General features: G+C 52.7%; 1 protein-coding gene and 1 pseudogene across 2 annotated transcripts; one reads left to right on the forward strand and one right to left on the reverse strand.

Annotated features, from left to right (window-relative positions):
• Nucleotides 1–2,297: 2,297 nt before the first annotated feature.
• Nucleotides 2,298–9,511, forward strand: PRSS16 (serine protease 16; the record flags this gene model as incomplete). The annotated part of the gene is made up of 12 exons (XM_079148240.1): nucleotides 2,298–2,367; nucleotides 2,433–2,593; nucleotides 3,386–3,485; nucleotides 3,625–3,754; nucleotides 5,180–5,303; nucleotides 5,490–5,567; nucleotides 5,656–5,703; nucleotides 6,065–6,352; nucleotides 7,043–7,184; nucleotides 8,891–9,070; nucleotides 9,147–9,292; nucleotides 9,402–9,511. 12 exons carry the CDS (start codon nucleotides 2,298–2,300, stop codon nucleotides 9,468–9,470), a joined length of 1,536 nt encoding a protein of 511 aa, XP_079004366.1. The 3' UTR covers nucleotides 9,471–9,511.
• Nucleotides 9,512–12,879: 3,368 nt separating this feature from the next.
• LOC306667007 (transcription initiation factor TFIID subunit 12-like) lies at nucleotides 12,880–13,436 on the reverse strand (annotated as a pseudogene). Its single transcript has one exon. The product of its transcript is annotated as a transcription initiation factor TFIID subunit 12-like (transcript).
• Between the last annotated feature and the right edge of the window lie 2,548 nt (nucleotides 13,437–15,984).

Raw genomic sequence — 15,984 nt, forward strand, 5'->3', positions numbered from 1 at the left:
GAAGATTCCTCAAAAAGTAGGAATTGAACCACCATAAGACCCAGTTATCCCTCTCCTTGGTATTTACCCTAAAGAACTAAGATCAGCATACTGTAGCACATCCATGTTTATACACCCACATAGCCACAACAATGTTTATAGCAGGGTAACTCACGATAGCCAAGCTATGGAACCCGCCTGGTGCCGTCAACAGATGGATGGAGAAAGAACACGTGGTGTACATTCCACGGCTCTTGGACGGGGCTGAGTCTGCTGACCTCTCCTCTCACCTCACTCAAGTTCCTTCATTCACTCTCCCCTGGCCCTGACCACGGATGCTCCTTAAAGGTGTCTACTGGGCTGGTGACTGTCTTTGCTCCTGCCGCTGCTGGGCCAGAAGCCTCTCCCCCCAGATCATCTCACACTCCCCAGCTTCTCACTCTTATCTCCACTCATGTGACATTCTCTGGGATTTTTCACTGGCCAGAAAATCAATCGCTGAAGTAATGAATCCACCCATATAGTTTTATGTTTACTGATCACCCATCAAGGGCTTCCAGTGGTCTGGTGTATGGAGGCACCAATGGCCACAGCAGCACACATTTCAGGGACAGGCTGTGGGAAGTGAGGCAAAAGCTCTCTGTGAGGTGAAACACTGAGGGAACTAGAGAAAGGGGTAAAAGGAAACCTGCCAACCTGCACGGAGCTGTCCACTGAGGGCACAGATCAGAGTGTGGCTGATACGCTATGAAATATGGAGCAGTTCGGTGACTGAGCAGGCACGCAGGAGGGAGCGGTGGGAGACAAGCTCTGACGGCAATGGGGCTGGGCAAGAGTTTCAAAGACATAAAGCTTCAGGTTTGAGCCAGGTGTGGTGGCGCACGCCTGTAATCCCAGCAACCAGGGAGGGTGAGGCGGGAGGACTGATTGCAAGTTCAGGGTCAGCCTCAGCAACTTAGCAAGACTGTCAGTCTCAAAATAAGAAAGGGGTGAGGATGTGGCTCAGTGGTTAAGTGGCCATGGGTTCAATCCCTGGCATCAAAAAAAAAAAAAAGCTTTAGGTTTTACTTTGAGTAAGATGCGAGAGAATGATTAGATTCATATTCATTAGACTGTGGAATGGAGAGTATCATGCGGCAGAAACAGGAAACCATTCGAGAGGCTTCTGTGATGCTCCAAGTCAGAGGGACAGTGACTCAGACCTGACAGCCCTGGAGGTGGAAAGATGCCATCAGATCCAATTATGTATTTAAAGTAGAACCAGCAGCAATAGGTGGTGAATTATTCATTCACTCAGCAAACATTTATTGATTGCTGACTCTCTACACCTCTAGGAACAAAGTGACTAGCAGTGGACAGGAGAGCTGAAAACCCCTACCCTCAAGAGCTCACTGTCTAGTAAGAGACAGAAATAAGTCACATTGTTTTGGTTTGCTTTGTGTTTTGGTGCTGGGAACTGAACCCAGGGTCACTTTACCACTGAGCTACATTCCCCAGTCCTTTTTATTTTTATTTTGAGATGAGTCTCACCAAGTTGCCTCCTGAGTCGCTGGGATTATTGGTGTGCACCACCGCACCTAAGCCACATAAGTTTTAAAATATTTAAATTCATATATAATATTTTATATCATATTTATATATAATGTTTCTCACAGTGATAAGTGCTATGAAAAGGAACAGAATCAGGCTGGGAAGGGGTTAGGCCAGGAGGGCCACAGGAAGTCCTTTCTGAACAGACGCCACGGGGATCTGATCCAGGCAAGGGAGCAAGTCCCTGGGTTTATGGAAACAGCAAAACGCACGGAGCGGAGCAGGAGCAGCCCGCGGCGCACAGAGCCCCTCCAAGGTGGCGGGCGGGGTCGAGAGACCGGGAGTAGACAGGGCGAGGTTGTGGGACAAGAGAAAGCTGGAAAGCAGTGAGGGGCAGGACTGCACGTCGGGACCACCAAGAGGCTGAAGACGCGGTGGGGCAGACAGCCAGGACCAGAGGAAGCGGCCTCGGAGGGTCCAAGGAGGTGCGGGGGTAGGAAGGGCGGGCGGAAGTGCAGGCAGGGCGCAGAAGCAGCGCAGACCATGGAGCGGAGGAGCGGGAGGGCAGAGGGAGGGCGACCCGAGGGCTGGAGCAGAGAATCCGGCGCAGTCCCAGCAGGCCCGACCTTCAGGCTTGGCGTCCCTGCCCCGCTGCAGCGGTTCCTATAGACGCTTGACCTGCCAGGAGAGGCGTCGGAAAAGACGCCTGAGCCAGCCCCTCGAGACGTGATAAAGGTCCTCGGCAAGTCGGGGCAGGACACCGGAGTCCTCTCACCCGCGCTGCATTCATGGCCCTTGGGCTCGCCCTGTGGCTGGGCCCTCTGCTCCTGGCCTCCCTCTGGGGGCTTTCGGCTCCAGGTAAGTGGGGACTGAGGGTCCAGAGGGGGCTGGGGGCCACCTGACTTCCCCCCTGTGTCTTGCAGCCTTGCTCCTCAGGCGCCTGGGGGAGCACCTTCAGCGTCTTCAGGAGAGCTCTGGCCCGCGCCTACTCCTGGGCCCAGGCGCTGCAGCCCTCCCGAGAGCAGGGTGGCTGGAGCAGCCGCTGGACCCCTTCAATGCCTCCGACGGGAGGTCCTTCCTGCAGGTGAGGCCGGAAGAGGACCTCGCTGCCCACACTGGCCTGCCCTCGGTGAACAACTCTGGCCTCCTGCCTCTCAGTGTACTGCCCTGCAACCACACCTCTGCCCCGACCCGAGTCTCATGCTGCTTACCAGCATCAGGTCCCCTTGGAGTCCCTTAGTGCAGCGCCCCCGCACCAGGTGTCAGCTCCACTTAGTAGAGCCCCCCACCAGTCTCAGCTTTACCTTTACTCTCCCCTCTCTCCTCGTATCCCACATCTTGGTCCCTGGTGAGCTGTCCGTCACTCTTTCCTTCTCTGTCCCTCTTACTCTCTCAGTGCCGCTCAGTGCCCCCTCTCCTCGTCCTGCAGACTGCACATGGAGCCTTCCACCAGTGTGTAACAGCGGTGTGAACTAGCACTGTAATCAGACCTGACTCACAACAGTCATTCACAAATTCCTTTTAAATGCACAAATAAGTTTCCGTTTCCCAGGGCCTCCTTTATATGCAGTCTCCCAAGCTCAGTCCCTATTCCTGAATCCACCCAAATTCATTACATATCCTATGATTATTACTTCAAGAAATAGCAAGTGCCTGATATGCAGCAGCCACCCCTGGGGTGGGTGGCTGGGGACCTAGGAATGAAAGAGCAGACTAAAATATCTGCATATGTAGCTCTTGCACTCTGCATGAGGAGAAAGGAGAGAGGTAAACCCACAAATAAACTTACTGCTGCCTGGAGGGCGGAGAGGAAGAAGGTCAGCACTGTCAGCATTCTCGTGACAATGCCCTTCTTCTCCCTCTTCCCACCCCACAGCGGTACTGGGTGAATGACCAGCACAGAGCTGGCCAGGAGGGACCTGTATTCCTGCATCTTGGGGGTGAGGGGCACCTTGGTCCTGGCTCAGTGATGGCAGGTAAGAGGCAAGGGTGGGAAGAGGCATGGTCAGGAGCTGGTGAGGACAGGAGGGGACTGCAGTGGTGGCACTGTGAGGCCTGGGGGCACAAGGGCCTGTGCCCAGCTTGCATCTCCCTCCCACCACATGCTTCTCACAGGACACCCTGCAGCCCTGGCCCCTGCCTTTGGGGCCCTGGTGATAAGCCTGGAACACAGATTTTACGGCCTGAGCATACCCTCCGGAGGCCTGGGCATGGCCCAGCTTCGCTACTTGTCCAGCCGCCACGCGTGAGTGGGGCAGGGAACGTTTCTGGGTTACAGGACTAGGAATGTCTGCTCTTGGTCCCTCTGCATCTGAGCCTCTCTTCTCCACTGTCGGTGCCACTGACGTCTCTGGCTGCCAGTCTTTCCCACACTGTCTTACTCTATCTCTGTCTCCCACCGTCCCAGCTCTTCTCCTACCCTCCATTCTTGTCTCTCTGTCTCACTGTGGCACACTGATCCGGATCACCAGCCCCTCCCCAGGCTCCCTGGTTCTGCCCTTGACTTGCAGGTGGAAACCAGAATGATCCTGTTAGGATACACACCCGGTCATGACCCTCTCTGGCTCCAGTCCCTCATGTGCCCCATACTGCTCAGAGCGAAGCCCAAGTATTTAATGGGCCCACAAGGCCACCAGTCACAGGGCTCTCACCTGCACCTCCCGCGCTCACCAGCGGCATGGAGGTCCTTGCTGCTCTCCAGACGCAGCGGCATTCCTGTCTTGGGCCTCTTAAGGCTTCCCTCTGCAGGAGTGCTTCCCCCAGACCTCTGCAGGGCCACTCCCCACCTCCTTCTGTGCCCGGCGTCCCCGGGTTTCATGTCCTCCACAGGACACTGTCCCCCTCCTACCCAGTGTCTCGTCTTCCTAGCAGCATCTTTGCCGATCTCTCATTCTTGCCTCCGCCTCTCTGTGCCCACATCTTTCTCTTTGTGTGTCTCTACATCTCAATTTCCCACAAACTAAACAGGCTTCTAACTGCAGCAATATGCCATTAAATGCAGAAAGAAAGCCGTCAGGAGGAGAAGAGGATGTTGGATGTATCCCTGTATTTCTCTGCCTTTCCTGTGCCTCAGCTTCTCCCATACCTTTTAATCCATCCAGCCCAGGACCCTTCCTCCTCCGAGTAGCTCACTTCCTCGGTCTTCAAGTCCTCGCTGTTTGTAGAGTTTTAATATAAAATGCCCTGGAGCCCAGTACGGGCGTGCACATCTATAATCCCAGGTGCGGGCGGTTGAGGCAGGAGGATCACAAGTTCAAGGTCCATTTCAGCCACTTAGCGAAGCCCTAAACCACTTGGCAAGATAAGAAATGAAAAGGGCTGGAGATGTAGCTCGGTGGTAAAGCATCCCTGGGTTCAAACCCCAGTACAGAAAAAATGGGGGAAAAATGCCTCGGAAAGTTTTCCTTTTTTACCTAAAACGGTCAAAGGCGGGGTGGGGGTGGGGTGAGTAGAGGCTTCCCAGCAGGAGAGGACAGGATCTCCCCTGGCCTAGGCACAGGCGTTTTCGGAAATGCACGTGACCTACAGGTCCCTCCGAAAAGCCTGAGAACAGAGTTCGGCCTCCGGCCTGACAGCCCATCCAAGTCTCCGGGTCCGCGTCCCGCGGGTTGATGGGGAATCTGCTGGAATCCACACCGCGGTGGGTCGACCGAGCCGCCCCTGTCCCCAGGCTGGCCGACGTGGTCTCTGCCCGCCGAGCGCTTTCCCGCCTCTTCAACGTCTCCTCCTCCAGCCCCTGGATTTGCTTCGGAGGCTCCTACGCCGGCTCCTTGGCCGCCTGGACCCGACTGAAGGTCCTGGGACTCCTGCGGTGGGCCGGGGGAGGGAACCGAACGCGGGGTCCGGTCGCGCGTAATAGGACGCCCGCTCCACGACCCTCCGCGTGCACGGCCGTCTCACCCGGGCGCTGGCCAGCGCGCCGAGTGCCACCAGGCGGAGGGCGCGGCGCCCGGCGCGCGCTGACGCCCCTCCTCTCTCAGTTCCCGCACCTCATATTCGCCTCGGTCGCCTCCTCGGCCCCGGTGCGGGCGACGCTGGATTTCTCCGAGTACAACGACGTAAGAACGTGGGCGACAGGTGCGGGAGCGGGGTCCCAGCTCGCGGGCCCTGGCCAGCCCTTGAGTCTCTTTCCGCGCCCGACCACAGGTGGTGTCCAGAGGCCTAGCGAGCGCGGCGATTGGCGGGTCGCTGGAGGTAGGAGGCGAGACCCCCGGCGAGGGGATGGGGCGAGAGGCCGGCTCCCGGAGGCCGGGCCGCGCGCAGCCCGCGGGGTGGGAGCCCGGGCAGCTAGCGGTTTCGGAAGGAGGCGGGAACCGGTGGGCGGGGCTTGGAGGGACTGGTCTATCCCGAGGGCGGGTTCCGTGTGGGCGGGGCGTCAGAAGCCGAGGCGCACCCAACCTGGGAGCGGGCCCGGGAGGATCCCGAGCTGCGTGTGTGCGCGCCCCGGGTGCGCGTGGCCGGAGGGCCGGAGTCAGACTGCGCGCAGGAGCCTCTGTAGGACCTCGGTCCGACCTCGGGCCTGGGTCTTCTCCCACACCACCCCTCGCTCTCCAAGTGTCGGGCCGCGGTGTCCGCAGCCTTCGCGGAGGTGGAGCGGCGGCTGCGCGCGGGCGGGGCCGCGCGAGCCGCGCTTCGGGCGGAGCTGCGCGCCTGCGGGTCGCTGCGCGAAGCTGAAGACCAGGCGGAGCTCCTGGGGGCGCTGCAGGCCCTAGTGGGGGGCGCGGTGCAGTACGACGGGCAGGCGGGGGCGCCGCTGAGCGTGCGGCAGCTCTGCGGACTGCTCGCAGGCCGTGGCAACGGCAGCCACCCCGCGCCCTACGGTGGACTTCGGCGCGCGGTGCAGGTGAGCGCCCAGACCACCCAGCACGCAGACAGGAGCTAGCCGACCAGGGCCCCTGCTGCACCCCCTCTGCGTGGCTTAGGCGAGAACCCTCTCAGGGTCTTAGCTTCTCATCTGTAAAATGGGGATGATACCTTACAGAGCTGACGTTGGCAAGGTGAAAAGAGAGACCTGTAAAGCAGGTAGCTGGGAGCTTAGAACGCAGTATGCAAATGTTAGAAAGTCTGGTTATTATCTGTTTTGCCTCTCGTTCTGTCCTCTTTTCTGGGCCTACAGCAGTGCCCTGCACATAGCAAGTGCTCAATTAGTATTTAATGAAAAAGCATAGCTTTGGGAACAGCTCTCCTGGGAACTGGGCCCACACCTCTGAATCCACAATTGCAACCCACTTTTCTGGTGCTATTTGGACTGGGTGCTGTAAGACGTGCCTCACATATTATTCCATTGAATTCTCAGGAGATAGGCCTATTACAATCCCCACTTACAAAAGAGGAAACTGAAGTCCCAAAGATTGTCACTTGCCCAAGAACTCACAGGTGATAAGCGCCCAATCACTAGTTTACAGGGGCCCAAACATTCTCCTGCTCTGACCATTGACTACCAGGAGCTCACACTCCTATAGGTCTGAGAGGCCTCTGGCCTGACTTGCTGGGCGGAGAAGAAACTTATGTGTGTGTGGGTTCTGTTTCCTAGATTGTCACACACAGCCTGGGCCTAAGGTGTTTAAGCCTTTCCCGAGCAGAGACAGTGACACAGCTGAGAGCCACCAAGCACCAAGCATCTGGCCTGGGTGACCGGCAGTGGTTGTATCAGACGTGCACAGAGTTCGGCTTCTGTGAGTGGCTGGCGTGACCATTGCCCCAAACATACATGCTGTGCATACCAGTGGCCATCACACAGGTGATCTGGGCTGATCTTCATTCCGTAGGATGGCTCACCTAACCTTGGGTACACTGCAGATGCTGGGCTGGGGAGGGTGAGCTTGGACCTCAGGGGCCTCTTCATGCTCACACGCCGACCTTCAGCCTGCTCCTCCTGTGTTCCCATCCCAGCGATGTCCACACTCTCTCCCTGCCACCAGGCCAGAATCCTGAGTTGAGTCTTAAATACCTCTTCCACCCCATTCAGATGACCTGTTAGTCACTGAGTGCCACCACTCTTGGGTCCCTCCTGTTCCCTCCCCCTTTTTCTTCCCTGCTAGGGTCCTGAAGAGGCCCACCCACTCCTCCCTGGACCCTGACCAGCTCTCTCCCAGGTTTCCAGGCTTTTCCAGGTCTCCCTGTACAGTCCACCACACAGCACTCAGGAAGGTCCTTGTTCCTCTGCTCAAAACCTTCCCTTGGCTTCTGAGTGACCTCAGGGTGGGGTTACCAGACAAAATACAGGTTACCCAGTTAAATTTGAATTTCAGATAAACAAAAAATATTTCATATTCATGTGTCCCAAAGGTGGCATAATAAAATGTGCTCATTTGAAATTCAAATTTAGCTAGATATCCTGTGTTGTTAAATCTGGTCATTCTAACCCAGAGTTCAGTTCAAAATCCTCTCGTCTTTTGGAGGGAGTGAGAATAGTGGTTTAAACTAAAATATGCAAATTTCACTTCCATGTCCTCCCTATGTGATCTTGGGCAAATCTGGGCAAGTGACTTGGGTCTCTATGCCTCAGTGTCTACATCTCTAAAATAAAAATAGTTAGGGTCCTTCTCTCATACGGCTATTTCAAGGATTAAAGGAGGTAATGTAGGTAACATGCTAAGAATACTGCTGGTGGGCAGTAAGTATTCTGCAAATGCTTGCTGCTGAGGCGTTGCGCGTTCTGATCCTCGAGAGCCTGTCTTCCTAACGACTTTGGAAGGCTTGCAGGTGCTGTTCAGGCTGCGGGATTGCACATTCCCGATTCTCAGAGCTTCCTCATCCTCAAGTCTCCACAGGAGATGCCCCTCAGGAAGCCTTCCCACGCCCACCTTGGTAGCTGTCTCCTCTTCCAACAGTCCAGTCTGTCACCATGCCTTTCTTGTCCACTCCCCCCCATTGTCCTGCAGCAAGCAGCAGAACCCAAACCTGTCTTGTTTGCCACAGTGCCCAATAGTCCAATATCTGAGTACAAGGTAGGTACTTAGTAAATGGAAAGGAGTGAGTTAGTGTGGGGTCACAGACGCTAGGTTTTCCCTGACTGCAGTGAGCTCTGGGTTTCAAGTGGAGACCTGGTCCAGTTGCAGCCTCAGTCACTGCAGAGCCCTCTCCTCTCCACACCTGCGCACATCTGTCTCCTCCGTGCATTGTGCTTTCTCTTCTCTCTGGCTTGCTCTGATTCCACAGGACTTGCACCTGCGAGGTGTCCTTGAGCCCATGGTGGCTCCCCTGGCATCCCACCTCCTGGCCAGCTCTCACTGCAGCAGCCCCGTCCCTCTGGGCGGTCACCTCTGGGGATGCTGCTCTCTGACAGCACTGCAGCTCCCTGAGGAGAGCTCAGTAATGGTGGTGGAGAGTCGGGGGCTGGCTCTACCTGTTTCTTACACTCAGGTGTCTCCCTCCTCAGATGTCACCTGCAAGGGTCCTGGATGTCCTTTCTCCCAGCTCCCAGCCCTGCCTTCCGAGTTGGACCTCTGTGAGCAAGTGTTTGGACTCTCGGCTTCCTCTGTTGCTCAGGCCGTGGCCCAGACAAACGCCTACTACGGTGGCCAGAAGCCTGGTGCCACCCGAGTGCTGTTTGTTAATGGTGAGCCTGCCACCAGCACCCGGTGGGAAAGCTCTGCCAGGCCAGCTCAGCACACCGACCTCTTCTTTCTTCTCAGGGGACACAGACCCCTGGCATGTACTAAGTGTGACACAGGCCTTGGGACCTTCAGAGCCGGCCCTTCTCATCCCGGGTGCCTCCCACTGCTTGGACATGGCACCCGAGAGGCCCTCAGACTCTCCCAGCCTCCGCTCCGGGCGCCAGGTGAGAAAAGGCTCAGGTACCCCGTGCTCTCCTTGGCATGCTTATCCCACGTCCCTTCCTTCTACTGGTGCTGGGTCTGACCTTCAGAACGGTTCCCACCTCTCCACAGAACATCTTCCGGCAGCTGCAGACCTGGCTCAGGCAGGCAAATCAGGGCCAGCTTCCCAGAGGGGCCTGAGCCCTGCCCCTCCACTGCTCCCTGCCTGGCCACCTTCCTCCTGGACATACTCATTCACTGGACAAAACAAGGCCTCTGGTTTAGAAGGAGATTCCCAGGGATTGGGATTCTGTGCATAACTGGCTGTGTCTACAAACATCCTCACTCCCAGGCCACAAGTGCTTTGTTACAGGAAAGAATGTGCAAATACAGTGGTGACCCTTCTCATTGTGGATGTTAGTGTTTTGCATGTTAAATGTCAGAGAGATGCCACTCTTTCTGCTCTGCTCTGTCAGAGGAGTGTTCTGCCATCATACTGAACAACAGCTCCTCTTTTATTTCTGGAGGAAGAGAACTTGCTGAAGGCCCAAGCTCCTACACTCCCAACACCCCCGCCCACTTCCATCTTTTTCTCTACAGTATTTGTCATCATTTACTTTATTATGTAATTTGCATTATTATTTCATATTCTGTGTAATGGTAAGCTTCATAAAGAGGGAATTTTATCCACTTGTGATTTTATATCCTCAGTTTCTAGGATAGTAGCCAGCACAAAACAGACAAAAATGATGCACAAGCCAGATTTTCATTGTGTAGCTTGCAGGGGAGAACAGGATCCCAAGAGGTGACTGTTCACCTCAAGGAAGCAAAGGCCACAATACGCATATTTAAACCTGGTCCTCTCAACTCACACGAAATATTTGTTTCAGTACTGGGTCTGTGGTGGGGAGTGGGTGCCAGGGTGGGCCCGTACAGCAGAAGAGGTAGAGGAAGTTCTTGATAGTAATCGAGAATCCCCATTGGAAAACTTACACCGGCCTGTGATCCTAGAAGCTCCGGGGAGGGTGAGACGGGAGGACAGCAAGCTCAGAGCCAGCCCCAGCAATTCAGTGAGGCCCTGCGGAGCAGCCTGCAAGGTCCAGCGCGGAGCGCAGCCGCGGGCGTCGGCTGGTCTGCAGGCTCTTGAGTAGAGCCTGGTGTGGGATGTGGACCTGGGTCCCTTAGTGTGGAAGAGACTGGCTGTCCCAGAGGAGAGAGGGCCCCTCTGGGCTCGAGTGGACCATCACTCTGTCCACAGCGGGGAGGTGGAACCAAGAAGGAACTCAGGATTGTCCAAAGTGTTTCCAGATCTTGATTTTTTTTTTTCTCCCAGAGAAATGTTGAAGAAGCGAGATTGTTGGCTTGGCTTAGTCATTGATGGTCTCTGTAGAAGAGTCAAGCTTTAGTGTGCTGGCCAGCTAGCTCATTAGGTTGCAGTGTGTTGATAATAATACCAGTCCCATGTGGGCCATGTCAGCCTTTTTACAGTACTTAACACCCGTGGTCTCTTGTGGGGACTTTTCTTCTAATGTGTCTTCAACAACAAAGCAGATGGCCAGCACAGAACCAGAGCATGGTCATCAAAATGAATGGTCAGTGCATGATTTGGGTAATTTACAGAAGTAACCTGCAAGAGCTGGAATGGAGAGATGTTTTTTGAAAAAAGGTAAATTAAGAAAAAGTCAATTCCTGTCTTATTTTAGAAAAAAACACTTAATGACCTTTTAAACAAGAAGAAAGTGCCATCTGGGTGCTTGGGTATCATACTTGACTGGAGCATGATGCTCGTAACATCATGGTGCTGTTCCGCCCAAGCCAAAGACCAGTTTATTCTTTTTCTACACAAATAAGGCCCGCTCAGACCTGAGGTCCACTCCCAGGTCTCCTCGGATGTCTGTGAGAAGAACTTCCCCATGAGAGTGCAGAGCAAACCAAAAGCTGCCTAACAGACACATGGGCGGCCACTTCCCCGTGGCCAGGCCTGCCGCCAGCCATCTCCAGAGTGAAGGTGGGCACACCAGCCTGGGAAAGCTAAGGGCGTGTGGCATTACCTTTTGCCTTTGGGAAACACTCATGAAAGTTAACCTACTTGGATTGTTTCAGTCTTACAAGAAACAAAAACCATCTGCACTTCCTACACTTTCATACCTGGGTAATTGCCAGTTCAGTGAAAGAAAACAAAATTCTTAAAATGGCAGGTGTGAACAATTGTCATTAAAATCAACACAGTAGGAGAGACACCAAGAGCTTCACTGTAAACATTCTGAAGACTGATTTCAATTGTACAGACTCACTGTTTTTAAAACACTCAATTAAAGTTTAATTTGGGGGTAAGAAATATGCATTTCAAGTTAGAGAACAGTAGGAGTGTGAAAAGTCTCTTCTTCTCACACCTCGCCCACCCCAAATCATTTGCAACTTCAGAGGTAAACTCTGCACGTAGCTGTTTGTGACTTTCTTTACACAAGCACCTATTTGTGTAAATTATCGATATCCCTTCTCTTCATAAAAGAATCAATACATTTACACATTGTGCTCCAATTGGCCTTCATTGCTTAGCAAAGAGACTTAGCATCATTGCATTATCAGTGTTTAGAGATCTATTGAACAAACTGTTCAAGATTGGACATTTGGCCAAATCAAAGTGCACTTTCACCCAAACACACTGGCATATTCAGCAGAAGTTAAACCCAAAATGTTCTGATCTTTTGCATTATTGGAGGAGGATCTGCAAGAATCTGCAGGAAGAGTAGCTGGAGAATTCCGTATTTGCATATTTAAAACTTTTTTCTATAGTCTTGGCTAGTTATATATTTCTTGGCTCATACTTTTATTTCTATTCTTAATGCTGGGTCTAATTTTTTTTTTTATTTTGGTCTTTAAAAGCCCAATGCTTGGCTTGTGTTCACAAACTTTTCTTGAATAATAGTTTTGATTGCTACTTTTACTCTACTGATTCTTTTCTTTCAGGAAATCCAATTGCATATGTATTGGATTTTCTTTACCTAACCTTTATTTCAGTCATTTTTCTATGGCCCGTTTTTACTTCTTTACCTCCTCCAGAGAGTGAAAAGGTGGTAAAGAAGTAAAAATGGACCTTTCTCTACCTTTCTTTCTTATTATTAAACATGTTTTAATTTAGTTTCCTTTGAGTGTCTTGTAGCTTTCATTTCCCCCCCCCCCAATTAATAATTTTTTTTATTCTGGAAAAGCAAATCAAATTCATACTCAAATAAACACTGACATTGCAAAGTACAGGAAAAGGGAGGAGGAAACAAAACTGTCTACAAATCCTGCTCATCCTGTCTCACCCAACAAGACCATAATGCTTTCTCCTATATTCAGTCACTTACATAACAAACCACAAACAAAATCTCTGGAAGACACTGCTTTTCTTTGAGATGGCAGGGAAAGGGACCGGAAGTAAGGATAGGCGGCTTTATTCTTTGGGCAGATCCTCTCGGTCATTATAGATATTGCTGCACTGTTAATAAAAAAATACACGCTTCCCTGTAAAGCATTTTTTAAAATTTCCAAGGATGAGAGGGCTAAAATCTGAGCTCGAGTATACCTCCGAATACACTGTTGTCCATTCCCGGACCTCCGTGTGTTATCTCTTGGTTGTTCTCCGGATCAGGGCCGTGCTCTGTTCGTGAGCCCCCGTAGGGCAAGCTTTTCTGCAGAGTCATATTTCCTCAGGGCCCAGTCCTGGGATCCGCGTGTTCCACTGGCATTCTAGATGCAGCTGGGCGTCCTTCACCTCCAGAGTGCTGGACCTGGGGTGCCCAGCAGGCTGCTGCCATCACACTCTCCATAAATCATCAGCAGGCTGCAGCAGCATCTCCTCCACATCTTGGTCCAGCTGCTCATTTGGATCCACTTCTCTTACTAAGTCCTGTAACTTCTTCTTGGTCAATACCTGATTGTCTTCAGGGCTGAAAGGACCTCCTGTCCCAGGAGTGCCTGGAATTTTTACCACTGCAGTGCTGCTGGCCATGGAGCCTTGGGAAGGCCACCGGCTAGAGCCGGTTTTACGGATGAGAACCTGGAGCGGTTGGTTAGGGCTGAGGGGCCAGACTGGTTCATAGTCTGTGAAGCTTTGAACTCCAGCTCACAGAGCTTGTCAAGAGCCTGTTTCCTTTTGGAGCTGCAAGGACCAAGGCCAGTCAGAGCCCAGTCTTCTCCACAACCTAGTTCTTCCATCGCTCACCCACGGTGGGTCTGGGTCCTGACTCCCTCCTCCCACTCTTCTTCCTCCACTGCCAGGGCTCCAGACTCATGGGCAGCAGCGTCTGTCTCCCCATGATGTGCAGAACTGTAACTTTCATATCTGATGTGATTTTTCTTTTTCTTGATTTTTTAAAAACTTAAAACTCTTACTTAATCTCATCTCACTTTTGCCCATTTCTGTTTTTACTTTAATTTCTGGTTTAAGTTGTTAATATGTGTGGTTTTCATATCCACAATGCTTGTTTAAGAATATCTCATTCAATTTAGAGAGTTGTGTTAAACTTTTACTTTTTCGTCTTGGGAGGAATTCCCGTCAGCTGAACTATTTCGAGTGTGTGTTTGTGTAGAGCAGCTTTGTCCAGATAACCCTAGGAAGAAAGAAGTGCCAGCATAGTCAGGTGAAAACTGATCAGCAGGTAGGTATGGAAAAGACCAGCCCCAAAAGATGAGAGGTAACACAATTTGGAATTGTTCTTTCAAGTTGGAAGCAGACTCAGGATTCACGTCTTGCAGTCACAAGAATCCAGATTTGAGTCCTGTCTGGTTGATTCTTTCAAATACATACATACATACGTTCTGTTCCGTGTTGGAAGTAATACTTCCCCACAATGAGCAACCTCGGTTGTCCCGTAAACCCGAAAAGGCCTTCAGAGAACAAACTTCTAAGAATCCATTCTCCTTGCCTCGTATCTCTTGACAATTTAGGAGAGGCAAATTTCAGGTTTTGGTTTCAGGACTCGTTTGGAAAGAAAACTTACAGCCAAATAAGCTTTTCACGTTTTTCCTCCTGGGCTCACCCTGGGCGCTGGGCGCTGTGCTCTACTCATGCAGGACGGAGCACAGGCACCGCATGTGGTGGGAGAGCAGCTGGTTGAGTGGCTGCTGGAAGGTAAGAACCACAGGGATTTCCCACAGCGCTGCTTGGAGGGCAATTGGAGGGGACGCTTTGGAAGTGAGAAAAAATAAATAAATAAATAAAAAGAGGCGGTCTGGCCCGTACGGGGATCGAACCCGCGACCTTGGCGTTATTAGCACCACGCTCTAACCAACTGAGCTAACCGGCCACACGCTCAAGCCGCCCCAAGTCACGTACAGCACTGTTACCGCCAGACTAGAAAGACCATCTGGGGCGTCACCTCCGCAATAAAAGGAGCGAGACCGCGTTCCGCGGAGCATCGCTCCTCCGAGACCCGCCCCGGGGGTCCTGCTCCGGGGGAGGCCTGCGCCCCCGCTGAGCTCATCCGGCTCTTCGTGGTCGTGCGCCCGGAAGCAAGTCCCGCACAAAGGCGGAGGCCCCGGGTTCGCGGAACCCAGCGCGGGACTCGCGGCCCCACCGCGGCTTCGTGCTGCGCAGCGAGGCGCCCCCGCTCTTCACGGCGGGAACCGGAGCGGGTCTGTGCCCAGCGGAGGGCGCAGGCTCCGCGGGCCCGCCCCACTCGTGGCTGATCGGTGTGTGAGGCGGCAGGCCGCCCCCCACCCGCAGCCGCGGGAGCTTTACGCAGCGCTGGGCTGCGGAGGCTCTTCCCACGTCTCCCGCGCGAGGATGCGCTTCTGCATCCTAAAACTTCCGCGAGACTTCAACAGAAGCCTTAAAAAGGGGCCGCGAGCCAGCCAGGAGTCGAACCTGGAGTCTTCTGATCCGTAGTCAGACGCGTTATCCATTGCGCCACTGGCCCGAGCGCGGAGGCCCGCGGGCGAGAGTTTGTGAAGGACCTTGGACAGTCGTCGCAGCAGGCACGCCGAGGAGGCCGCGGCGAAACCCATCGAGCCTTTCTCTTTGAATACGATCGATATCCGTAACACACCTTTGCTTTAAGTTTCTAAAAGAATGGATTTGACCTTTCGAGCATCACATGTGACAGAAGGGATTGTCTTTTGACCTGTGTGCGCCTTTCTCTTGATGTTCTCGTAGCCTCATCACTGATCGTTCGTGTTGATTTGCCACAATTCCACCTTCACCTTATTATTCCCATGCGTATTTACACTGAGCACCGGTATGCGTGCCTGGATTAGTAATGAGTACTCAGTATTATTTCTAGTTACATGTTACAGAAAGCTGATAAAGGAACGACTCATTCAAGAAGAGAAGCAAGGCAAAATCGTGCGATACATCTTGCGGCAAATAAAGGCGTGCAAAATCACCTGCATGCAAAAGGAGGCAGACGCTAAATAAAGGAAACGCGCCCTAGAAATTGTATTTTGCCTCAAATGTCGGAAATCGATTCATTGACCAAAGGAATAAAGAACAGATAATGTTATCTTTAGACAAATTGCTTGCTTATTTTAGTTTTCAAAGTTGACAAAATAGACACTTCAAAATATGGAACTACTTTTAAGAGAATGGTTCTGAGACAGACAGACACGGAGGAGAGTAACAGTCTTAACAACACAGACTTAGAAGCCAGAGTGCAAAGCTCCTTGTCCCACCTTGGTCACCTTTTGCTTAAATGGCTATGGCCAGCTCAGGGAATCCTTTCTTCTTGGA

This window comes from Sciurus vulgaris (genome assembly GCF_902686455.1).
Source record: "Sciurus vulgaris genome assembly, chromosome: 7".
Lineage (NCBI taxonomy): Eukaryota > Metazoa > Chordata > Mammalia > Rodentia > Sciuridae > Sciurus > Sciurus vulgaris.